Source organism: Mustelus asterias, chromosome 7, assembly GCF_964213995.1.
Source record: "Mustelus asterias chromosome 7, sMusAst1.hap1.1, whole genome shotgun sequence".
Lineage (NCBI taxonomy): Eukaryota > Metazoa > Chordata > Chondrichthyes > Carcharhiniformes > Triakidae > Mustelus > Mustelus asterias.
In genome coordinates, this window is record NC_135807.1 from 121862796 (window position 1) to 121875762 (window position 12967).

Below are 12967 nucleotides of genomic sequence, written 5' to 3' on the forward strand. Positions count from 1 at the left end.
GGCAGTTGCTTATTGTGCTTGCTTTCCAAAGAACCATTTTCTCTCCTTGTTTAAAACTCATGTTTAGTGTGATCCCTCCTTACACCTCAGAAATGTGGAATTCCTTGCTAGCTTCCAACCCTTACAATCTTCGGGCTTTATTTCGCCTAATCACTCCTGATTTACTTTATCTTCTGCTCTACTCTTTTCAAAGTTAATGATGTCCTGTACTGTGGAGCAGGTTCCTTTATCAACAAAATGTTTTTGGAACGATTTAGTGGTGTATACTGTCACCGCACTTTATACCTGTGGATTTATTTATACATGGAAGACAAAATCAAGATACTTCTGTTGTAGGCAACTTCTTAAAATTCAGGTATAAATACCTAAACTTGTGATTCACAATGAACTTGCTGGTTACTTAAAACCTCCTCCTGAAGAAGAGTCATACGGACTCGGAACGTTAACTCTGTTTCTCTCTCCACGAATGCTGCCAGAACTGGAGGTTTTCTAGCATTTTCTACCTTGATACAAAGTAACAATAAATTATTCGTGTCGTTTGAGATGATTATACTTGAGTTTCCGGTGTACTATATTGAATTTATGTGAATTGGCACTCATGATGAGCAAATATATTTCACAATGTCGTATCTACTGTTATTTTATGTCCTTATATAATTATTTATTAGGACTTCTAGAAGCATAGTTGCCACAGGGTAAGTTTTTTTTATTAGTCACAAGTAAGGCACATTAACACTGCAATGAAGTTACCATGAAATTCCCCTAGTCGCCACACTCTGGTGCCTGTTTGGGTTAATGCACCTAACCAACATGTCTTTCAGATTGTGGGAGGAAACCGGAGCACCCGGAGGAAACCCACGCAGACACGGGGAGAACGTGCAGACTCCATACAGACAGTGACCCAAACCGGGAATCGAACCTGGATCCCTGGCCCTGTGAGTCAGCAGTGCTAACCACTGTGTCACCGTGCCGCCCCATGGACAACTGAATAAAATATCTGTGAATCTAATATAGTAAATCTAATCTACGGCCCTTTGCAGCTTTGACATTCTTTCTGAAGTCAGATCCCCAAATCTGTGCACCGTATTCTGATTGGCTGCCTATACTTCTTATGATAAGATTAACAAAATCTGATTGAAAAATCTGATTAAAATTGTCATGTATGCTGAACTTTGAAAGTTGGTTATGTTTTGAAATGTACCTTTTACTCAAAGTATAGTAGAGGATTCTGGAAATACCTCTGCCTGGAGATATGCCCATATGACCCAGGTGTCATTGGGAGAGAAACTCAAACAAAAACCCAATGAGGTGTGGTGTGCCGCTTTTAACACTTTTTCACAGTATCCCACAGCAAAAGGACAGCTGCAGAGACAAAGAAGCTTCAGCTATGGGGAAGCAGATGTAATGTTTTGTGCTACTGACCAAGAGGTTTCTGTTCAAAAGAAAGGGAACAGAACAAATAGATCTCTTGAAGTTCTAAGGAACCAGGTCACCTAAGTGTGCCTTGCTGGTGATCATTATATCCACAAAGATTTTACTTGATTAGAATGATTACGGGCGGCACAGTGGTTAGCACCACTGCCTCACAGAGCCAGGGACCCGGATTCAATTCCAGCCTTGGGTGACTGTTTGTGTGGAGTCTGCACATTCTCCCCGTGCCTGCGCGGGTTTCCTCCGGGTGCTCAGGTTTCCTCCCACAGTCCGAAAGATATGCTGCGTAGCTGTATTGGCCATGCTAAATTCTCCCTCTGTGTACTCGAACAGGTGCCAGATTGTGATGACTAGGGGATTTTCACAGTAACTTCATTGCAGTCTTAATGTAAGCCTACTTGTGACACTAATAAATACTTTATAAGCTTTAAAAACTGATTGTTGAAGGACACTGGAAAATGTAATTGAAGCAAAAGTCTAAAAGTCTAAATTGCTGTATTTCAGTAAATCAGTAATTGCGTGTCTTTAGGATCGCCAATTCTGGTCGGACATATTCAAGGAGATGTTATCACATAACCACCTACATTTGAATGTAACTCCCCCAGATTCCTGCCATTGGTCACCCAAGATATGCATCATCGCAGAGCCCTGCCTTCCCTAGGCTTTTCAATGTGTCCCTGGTTTTGACTTTTGAAATTTTAATCACACTGGTCCAGATTGTCAGCTGATATTTTGTGCTTATATCCCTGGAGTGGGACTAGAATCCACAATGTTCTGGCTGAGAGTTGGGAGTGCTACCTATGATCCATAGCTGATAGATTAACAATCTGAATTCTAAAAACAAAAAACATCCACCATTGTTTGGTGTGCTGAAGGAACTAACTTGATGAATCAAATGGTCAATCTGGAAATGCTTGGCTGTTCTGGTGGAATTTCTGGAGAGAGAAGGAGAATTAATGCTTTCATCATTGACCCGAAACATTGGCTGGGATTTTCAATTCAGGGTCAAGAAACCAACCACTGGTTCAGTGGTTGCTCCTAACTCTGCATGGTGTGTTACATAAAGTCCAGTTGCTAGTTAATCTCAGGGAGTGGACTCACTGTCCAATCTGTTCCTTCATCCTTTTGGCCATCCAGCACTCTGATTGGCAGCCACAACGGCTGAGGTGGAAGCTATTGATCTGCACGTAGAAAGAGGGAGGAGTGAAGATGAGTTTATTTTTATTTTTCAAAAAACCTTGGCCATGATCTTGGATGGGCAACCCCTCTACGGGTCTGCCAATGGCTGAAGTTATGTCTGGGAGGTGACGGAGATGCACCGGTTGTTTGTGTGTCTGATTGGAATTTCCAGTTTTAATTACCAAAAATGACTGCCCGATGCTGCCTGCAGTCAGCCAATCTGACCCTGAGCCGCCCTTGTTGAAGATGGCTTGGGTTTGGGGTCGTGGCAGGCACCAGGCGCAGTGGCCAGTGGTGTCAAGTTGTGGATTTGCCTACGTTTAAACTCAGCCCCAACCTTTTTAAGAGTCCCAACCATTAACTTTGTTTCTCTCTCCACAGATGCGGCCAGACCTGTTGAGTATTTCCATCTTTTTCTGTTTTTATTTCAACTTTCCAGAATCTGCAGTATTTTGCTTTTGCATAACTGTAAAACTCTGATATCTTTAGTTCATTTTACATTTTTTTTGTGGTTTGTTTCCTACTATTAATAAAATTTCTAAAATACCCTGGACATAACTCCTCTTGCTGCAATATGTTTATGAGTTTCCCAGTAGCATTATAATTAAAGTTTCCCTGGAGTCATGGTTTTTGGATATGTTTGTGAGTGTGATACTATTTGTGTCTGTTATGAATTTTGTTTCTGTCTTGTACTCTTAAACTATAATAAGGTAGAATAGTGTGGTTCATGTCATTGGAGCATCAACACACTACGCAACAAAATGATGTGTTTACAGCATGATTCTCCAAATAATGAGTTCAATACCTGTCTTGTAATCATGAAGAAACAAGATGCTTCCCTGAGGAAAGGAAGCAAGATTTCTGAAGGCGGAAAGACCGGTAAATAGGGTGGTGAAAAAGGCATATGGCACACTTGCCTTTATCAATCGGGGTATAGATTACAAAGCAGAGAGGTCATGATGGAGTTGTATAGAACTATGATGAGGCCAGAACTGGAGTACTGTGTGCAGTTCTGGTCGCCACATTATAGGAAGGACGTGAATGCCCTGGAGGGGGTGCAAAGGAGATTTACCCGGATGCTGCCTGGATAGAACATTTAAGTTATGAAGAGAGGTTAGATAGGCTTGGGTTGTTTTCGTTGGAGCAGGGAAGACTGAGGGGGACCTGATTGAGGTGTTCAAGATTATGAGGGGCCTGGACAGGGTGGATCGGAAGCAGCTGTTCCCCTTAGTTGAAGGGTCAGTTACGAGGAGACACAAGTTAAAAGTGAGGGGTGGGAGGTTTAGGGAGGATTTGAGAAAAAAACATTTTTATTCAGAGGGTGGTGACGGTCTGGAATGCACTGCATGGGAGGCTGGTGGAGGCGGGTGCCTCACATCCTTTAAAAAGGACCTGGATGAGGACTTGGCACGCCATAACATTCAAGGCTATGGGCCAAGTGCTGGCAAGTGGGATTAGGTGGGCAGGCCAGGGCACTCCATGCGTCGGTGCAGACCTGATGGGCTGAAGGGCCTCTTCTGCACACAGTTTTCTGTGATTCAAATTGTGGAATGTCATCCCAAGCTGCTCTTCAATTTCTTGGCTGACTGTAGGGCAGAATTGCAGAGATTTCAGAGAAAGGGTCCAGTCCATTATCTTGCGTAACTAAACTGTGTGGCAGAGGCAAACTCCAGAAAGGAATTGGAAAAATAATAGAATTCAGTGGGTAAAAATTGGTTATAGCTTTAATTTATTAATAACATTTATTAAACAAGGGTATCTTAAAAGTCAGAATATCAACAATGATGTTGCTTATTTGAACATTAAATTATCTAATATGGTAAGTTATAGTTTCACTTACTTTGAAGTTTTTATCAGGATATATATCAGTATGTAATGTGAATATAAAGAACTGTATGAAACTAAAGTATTCATTCATATTTAGGCATTTTGCTTTTTTTTTAAACAAAACTTTTCTGCATTCTTTCCCACTGTTGATTGATGCAAGATAATCTTTTTTTCTTATCCTTTCTTTGGCTAGAGTTGGACGGATGAAATGAAGCAAAAGGAAAATGAAGCAAAGTGGAGACTACCAGAAGTTGAATGTTTGAATTCAGAAAACCGAACACCTATTCGTAGGGTTAATGCGTCAGTTCTTTCTCATCAGGTAAAAGTTGAAGTTTTTCACTTTCTATCTCCTTTTTAGCTCCATTTTCCCCTGAAAAAGGCTGTTCACTAGATTTATTTTGTTAAACCTAATATAAACATCACTCTATAATCAGCAAACTTACTTACGACTCTTATTCATTGTTCATACATTAAGATTCTGATCTCCGTACTGCAGTGAAATGCAGAGATATCGTACTTTCTTATCCCACAGGCAATAAGGGAGAAGAATATTTGTGAATGCTTGGAAGCAAGTCATCTGTTTCCTGTTGTTCACAGGAGAGCAATTTGTTACACAGAAGACCTAAGGAAGATATAAACATAACTTTACAGTGATACATAACATTGTGGAAATTATTGTTTATTATGCTAAGCAACGGCAACTTGCAATTATAGAGTACCTTAAACCATTTAGTAAAATGATCCCTGGTGCTTCACAGGAGCTATTGTCAAACAAAATATGACACGAAAGTAACCTCACATCCTGCCAAAACAAGGACAAGCAAAAAGAAGTCCTACTAATAGACCATTTGATTAGAACATATACAAATATAAAATAACTTGATGTCTTCCTGGAGTCCTCTTTGTATATTTAGGACACGGTATTTTCTGGCCCTTCCCGCCAGTGGAATCTTCTGTTCCTGTCGAAGGCAAATCCCCATGGCGGATTCCCTGACGACAAAGCGGGTGAGCTGTGCAAAACACCATGGAGGTCGGCAGGATGTGCAGGTTAGGTGGATTGGCCATACTAAATTGCCCCTTAGTGTCCCAAGATGTTTAGGTTTGATGGACTAGCTATGGGAAATGTGTGGGGTTATGCAGATAGGATGGGGGAAGAGGGCCTGGCTAAGATGTTCTATCAGAGAGTTGGTGCAGACTCGATGGGCCGAATGACCTCTTCTGCACAGTGGCGATTCTATGAGGACGGAAAGATCCTGTCAACTGCTAATGGTGAATTCCGTCCGCTGTCAGAAAACATGCGTGGGGAAGGTGTGGAAAATGATTCTGATTGGTTTGATTCTATCAGAAACTCAGTTGGTTAAAAATTTTGCAAAATCAACATTCAGAATTAATTCATGTTTTGTTTGTGCAATTCAGAAGGAAAACATATATCAGAAATATATTCCAGGTATTAACAAGGAAACAAAAATAGTTCTTAAGTTGATGGATATTATTCTTGGATGCATCCAGATTGTACATGGAGATATTATGTCGGAAGTTTTCCATTTAGTTTGAGGGAGGAAAATTCCATAACCAGCACAAGAACACGATAATGTAGCAAGTTGGAATTAACTTGAAAGAAGAAAAAGTGCCAGGTTTAACTAAGTAATTGAACCATTGTAGATGTGGAACTATGTAGATGACCGATTGAAATTTTCCCTTGAAAGTACTTATGAAGCTTCTCTTAAATGAGTAAATACATTTTACAATCTAGTAGAGAGGCATAGAGATTGGGAAGATCCCGGTCTTATTCCGAGCTACTGATATTAGTTGATCTAAGTTAGGACTGGGGTACTGTATTTGGGTTCTGTGTCTCTGGGCTAGGGAGCAAAGGAAAAACTCCTTCCTCCACCACTCTTCTCCACCCATATTCCATCCAAGAGGCCATGCTAGACAGTGCACATATCCCAGCATTAGTAGTGCATTCAGTTACCAATCCCAAGCATCTATATATTGTTTAGCTGGACTTTAATAAAACTATAGTTTTTTGTTTATATTTTTGATAGTTGTATTGTTTATTTCACAGAATGGCTTTGATGAAAAAATGTCAACAGAAAAAAAAAGAGTTATCCCCAAAGATTACAGAGAATGGGATAAGTATGTTCATTTAGAATATCCATTTAATAACTAGCCTTAATGAACCATAGAACCATAGAAAATTACAGCTCAGAAACAGGCCTTTTGGCCCTTCTTGTCTGTGCCGAACCATTTTATGCCTCGTCCCACTGACCTGCACTTGGACCATATCCCTCCACACCCCACTCATCCATGAACCCGTCCAAGTTTTTCTTAAATGTTAAAAGTGACCCCGCATTTACCACTTTATCCGGCAGCTCATTCCACACTCCCACCACTCTCTGCGTGAAGAAGCTCCCCCTAATATTCCCTCTAAACTTTTCTCCTTTCACCCTTAACCCATGCCCTCTGGTTTTTTTCTCCCCTAGCCTCAGCGGAAAAAGCCTGCTTGCATTCACTCTATCTATACCCATCAAAATCTTATACACCTCTATCAAATCTCCCCTCAATCTTCTACGCTCCAGGGAATAAAGTCCCAACTTATTCAATCTCTCTCTGTAACTCAGCTTCTCAAGTCCCGGCAACATCCTTGTGAACCTTCTCTGCACTCTTTCAACCTTATTTACATCCTTCCTGTAACTAGGTGACCAAAACTGTACACAATACTCCAAATTCGGCCTCACCAATGCCTTATATAACCTTACCATAACACTCCAACGTTTATACTCGATACTCCGATTTATAAAGGCCAATGTACCAAAGGCACTCTTTACGACCCTATCCACCTGTGACGTCACTTTTAGGGAACTCTGTACCTGTATTCCCAGATCCCTCTGTTCAACTGCACTCTTCAGAGTCCTACCATTTACCCTGTACGTTCTTCTTTGGTTTGTCCTTCCAAAGTGCAATATCTCACACTTGTCTGCGTTAAATTCCATTTGCCATTTTTCAGCCCATTTTTCTAGTTGGTCCAAATCCCTCTGCAAGCTTTGAAAACCTTCCTCACTGTCCACTACACCTCCAATCTTTGTATCATCAGCAAACTTGCTGATCCAATTGACCACATTATCATCCAGATCATTGATATAGATGACAAACAACAATGGACCCAACACCGATCCCTGCGGCACACCACTAGTCACAGGCCTCCACTCAGAGAAGCAATCCTCCACAACCACTCTCTGGCTTCTTCCATTGAGCCAGTGTCTTATCCAATTTACTACCTCCCCATGTATACCCAGCGACTGAACCTTCCTAACTAACCTCCCATGAGGGACCTTGTCAAAGGCCTTGCTGAAATCCAGGTAGACAACATCCACCGCCTTCCCTTCATCCACTTTCCTGGTAACCTCCTCGAAAAACTCTAATAGATTGGTCAAACATGACCTACCACGCACAAAGCCATGTTGACTCTCCCTAATAAGTCCCTGCCTATCCAAATATTTGTAGATCCTATCCCTTATCACACCTTCCAATAACTTGCCCACTACCGACGTCAAACTTACTGGCCGATAATTTCCCGGATTTCTTTTGGAACCTTTTTTAAACAACGGAACAACATGAGCCACCCTCCAATCATCCGGCACCTCCCCCGTGAATACTGACATTTTAAATATGTCTGCCAGGGCCCCTGCAAGTTCAACACTAGCTTCCCTCAAGGTCTGTGGGAATACCCTGTCCGGTCCTGGGGATTTATCCACTCTGATTTGCCTCAAGACAGCGAGCACCTCCTCCCCTTTAATCTGTAAAGGTTCCATGGCCTCCCTACCAGTTTGCCCTATTTCCGTAGACTCCATGCCCGTTTCCTCAGTAAATACGGATGCAAAAAAACCATTTAGTATCTCCCCCATCTCTTTTGATTCCATACACAGTGTACCACTCTGGTCTTCAAGAGGACCAATTTTATCCCTCACTATCCTTTTGCTCCTAACATACCTGTAGAAGCTCTTTGGATTTTCCTTCACTCTGTCTGCCAAAGCAACCTCATGTCTTCTTTTAGCCCTCCTGATTTCCCTCTTAAGTAGCTTCTTGCACTTCTTATACTCCTCGAGCATCTGATGTGTTCCTTGCTGCCTGTACATTTCATACAACTCTCTCTTCCTCTTAATCAGTGTTAGAATCTCCCTCGAGAACCAAGGTTCCTTATTCCTATTTACTTTGCCTTTAATCCTGACAGGAACATACAAACTCTGCACTCTCAAAATTTCTCCTTTGAAGGCCTCCCACTTTCCATTTACATCCTTACCAGAGAACAGCCTGTGCCAATCCACACTTCCCAGATCCCTTCTCATTTCATCAAATTTGGCCTTTTTCCAGTTCAGAACTTCAACCCGAGGACCAGATCTATCCTTATCCACGATCAGGTTGAAACTAATGGCATTATGATCACTGGATCCAAAGTGTTCCCTCACACTCACATCCATCACCTGCCCTAACTCATTTCCCAATAGGAGATCCAATATCGCATCCTCTCTAGTTGGCACCTCTATATACTGATGTAGAAAATTCTCCTGAACACATTTTACAAACTCTACCCCGTCTAAACCTTTAACAGTATGCGAGTCCCAATCTATATGTGGAAAATTAAAATCCCCTACTATCACAACTTTGTGTTTCTTGCAGTTGTCAGCTATCTCTCCGCTGATTTGCTCCTCCAGTTCTCGCTGACTATTGGGTGGTCTATAATACAAGCCCATTAATGTGGTCATACCTTTCCTGTTTCTCAGCTCCACCCATAGGGCCTCTGTAGACAAGCTCCCTAATCTATCCTGCCTGAGTACCGCTGTAACATTTTCCCTGACCAACAATGCCACCCCCCCACCTTTTACCCCTCTGCCTCTATCCCGCCTGAAACATTGGAACCCTAGAACATTGAGCTGCCAGTCCTGCCCCTCCTGTAGCCAAGTTTCACTAATGGCTATAATGTCATATTTCCACGTGTCTATCCACGCCTTCAGCTCATCTGCCTTCCCTACAATACTCCTGGCATTGAAATAGACACACCTCAAAAAATTATTTCCACCACACTCTACCCTTCCATAATGAAGATTGACATTGGCAGCAAATATCATTGAACATATTCTAAGGAACATGTAAAAATATACATTGTAATTTCAGGGAACATTTATTTGTGTGATGACAATAACTTCAACTTGGCCCAGTATGTCCAACATGCCTGCACCAGTTACTATTGTTAGGATCCTCATAAAGAATGATGGTTTTTAAAAGGAAGGTTGAATTCCTCGTGACCAACCTAAAGAATTGCACAGGATTTCAAGTTTAAGACTTTTACTGTAACACACAATTTAAAAGCATAATTGATTAACATAACTTCAGTAAGCAATTTATAATCTAATCTACAGAAAAGATCCCCCATTTAAATTTAAAACAACCAAAAATCCCCCACCATGTTTATAGTTTTCTCTGCTTCTTAAGTGGACACTATGTTCTTCCACAACCAGTCTAATGTGATTCTTAGCTTCTGATAATTTGCTTTCGTTTCCCTTTTCAGCCAGGTCACTCATATTTCCTGAGCTGATTTTCATGATGAAGGACAAATTGGAGAATCATTCCTCTAGTTAGTGCTAGGTGAATCTTCCGGTTTTGTTAAATCTGCACGAATCCAATCTCTTTGATCCAAGTTTGAAAATCCCATGTTCTTTTGTGGCAAACCATAGACTGTTCTGTCTCTATCTCTCTGCACTCTCTCTCTCTCTCTCACACACACACTCATCCTTGTAAACTGACATTGTGAAATTCAGTGATATTTTAAGAGAGTACCTTGTAAATCAATCCCACAGTGGCTTCCTTTGCACTGTCCCCCCCTCGAAGCCAATTTCCAGGCCAACATGATTCATGATGTTGATCTTGCATCCAAATAGATATGCTGATTAGCTATCCTTTAAACTTCCAGCTTCATTCTATCTTGAAACTAAATAGACAGTTTAAAATATAACTGTTTTCAAAATCTACCATTCCTAACACCTTCCTGGGAAATTTCGCTACAGAGGCAGATAGTGTGGACCCACCGCGGTAGAAAGGCCTCTGAATAGTGTAGTTTTCATTGAGGAGGGTTGTTTAGAGACTCCACCTGAATTCTCTGGGATTTTTCTTAAAGGTTGTTTGGCCCTCTAGCTCTCATCCCCCCACACTCCCTCACATCCCCACCCGGTTCTATGCCAACTCGTATACTCATGTCAACACACCCAACCCTCGAGGCTCCTTATAGCCCCCATGCCAACTCATGGCCCTTCCAGGCCCATCCTCCTAGTATATTATGTACATAACCAGTGAGCCATATGGTAACAATGGCATGTGTGGAACTGCTCAGAAGAAAAAAAATCATCATCTTGTGGAAAGGAAGCAGCTATTTTACAATCCTGTTAAAAAAAAATGAACCCGAGAAGGCAATTATAGTTTTAGTAGCAGAGGCTTTGAACAATTCACACTCTTGTGCAAATAAACATTAAGATATTGACAAAAGAGATCACAGAAAAACCACTTAAAGATGTCAGTCAAACAAAGTAAACATTCCTCTCCAATCATCAAAATATCTCCCACCCCACCCCAACTTTGAGTCTGGGTTCTTAGCCAAGCATGCTTCGAAGTGATTCAAACTTCTTACTAAAATTACAATGCCAAGTCTCTTGCCATGAGTCCTTGAGAAGTTGTCCCAACTCTATGAAAATTGCAGGTGCAGGGAGATGCATACCCTATGATGGAACCAGCCAGTTCAGAAGTGCAGAGTGTGGGCTTGCTACCCATACCTTTGACCTGCTGCCATTTTGCAATGGCTCCTGAATGATTACAACTTCGTGAAAATTTGTGTCCAGTAGTCTATCATTTTCAGCACTGATGCTTTGGTCATTGTTTCTAGGCATGAGCACTTGCCCCTCCTTCTCAGTGAAACAACCGGGGCTCCTTTTAATCTTTAACATCCAAAGAACCCAGGCAGAATTCAGGACAGATCACGTGACTCCTTCTATGCCTCCATTTTACCCTAAATTAAAGAGACAATCTGAAAACACTGCAATCTTATAAAACCTTGCATTTGTAACACGATCAATAATTTTACAACATTGTGTATTTTGAAATCGGGCAAAGTAAATTATTGACTTAAGTATTATAGTGAGTAATAATTCTCGAGCAGAATTTTAAATGGTTCTCACACGGTTCTGTTTTCTGAATAAATTATGCCAAAGCTAAATGAAAATATATAATGCTCTTAATTTTGATTCCAGATTTGATGTGGAAAAAGAGTGTGCCAAAGTTGATGAAGGGAAGCAAAAAACCAATTCCCAAACTATCGTCAATGATAGTTTTTCTGCAATAGGGAAGGAAATTGACACAACAGGTAATTATGGTTCAGCCACAGAAAAACATTTTTTTGCTGGTCTGTGAAGTTAAAAATCTTGTATTGCTTATCTTTGCCCTCAGCGTCAAAGAGATATAGAGAGGCAGTACAGAGTCTGGAGTGGCGAAAAGAGATTTGACGCACAGGTATGCTGCAGGATGGGAGGGAGAAGGTAATGCAGAACCACCGAGAGGCAAGAAACCTGTCATTACACTGTGAAGGCAAGAGTTGATAGTTTTTTCATTCCAAAGTTCCAATTGACACAGAACCAATTAAATTCAAATTTGAGGGTTTTTGACAGCCTCAAGCCACTCAGATTACAGGAATATTGTGAAGTAATTCTAGGTATTTAAACCCGGACAAGGGGAGATGACAGAGCAACCTTGCCACCTGTAGACTGAAGGAGGGAGTGGCAGTCTCTCATATGAAATCCTGCAGTAAAATTTAGCTTCATCAAATTACCATCTAAATAGAAGGAGAAACCGACTCAGAAAATATTCCAGCCCGAAGCATCAGAAGAAAGTTCATACTTCCAACAGACACATGGTATTATATTATTGGAGAGTGACTATATTCTGTAATGATTTATTTCATTATTCCTGAATGAGTCTTGTAATTGGAACAACATTCTATTGGGGAGTTTATTCAGTTTGTTAATTGTTTTAATAAGGTTGTCATCTGTTCTAAAATAAAGACCTGTTAGTTGTCCATGATAGAGAGTGGCAGAAAGTACCTGCTTTAATTTACCAAAACCAGTAGCTTCCTACTATCTCACGCATACTTACTTAAGATTACGAGGCGAGGTATATTCCTTTGGGGGGATTTCCAAATTCACGCAGAGGGAAACATCACCTCAGTGTCATACCAGGGTGTAATATTTGTTTCTCAGGCATGACTGACCAAGAAAAGATGGTTTTAGCTGATCGGGAAAAGGACAAGGGAAATGAAGCTTTTCGAGCTGGTGACCACAAGGAAGCTGTGATTTACTACACCAGGTACTTTGTGTACTTTTGACATATTTGAAAGAATGGTTTTCATTTATCTGGTTCATCATTATATCTTTCAGAAATGTCTCAGAGCAAATCACATACAATAAATTACATTGAAACGCAGTAGCTGTTG

The 12967-nt window shown here is 41.1% G+C and overlaps 1 protein-coding gene across 3 annotated transcripts in view; it reads left to right on the forward strand.

Annotated features, from left to right (window-relative positions):
• Positions 1 to 12967, forward strand: part of LOC144495912 (sperm-associated antigen 1-like) — a 122294-nt gene that overhangs the window by 6374 nt on the left and 102953 nt on the right. For all 3 annotated transcript variants that reach the window (XM_078216716.1, XM_078216717.1, XM_078216718.1), the window contains 4 exons: positions 4631 to 4756; positions 6503 to 6573; positions 11733 to 11845; positions 12735 to 12840. In XM_078216716.1, the coding sequence (XP_078072842.1) occupies positions 4631 to 4756; positions 6503 to 6573; positions 11733 to 11845; positions 12735 to 12840 (416 nt within the window). The remainder of the gene's footprint in view (positions 1 to 4630; positions 4757 to 6502; positions 6574 to 11732; positions 11846 to 12734; positions 12841 to 12967) is intronic.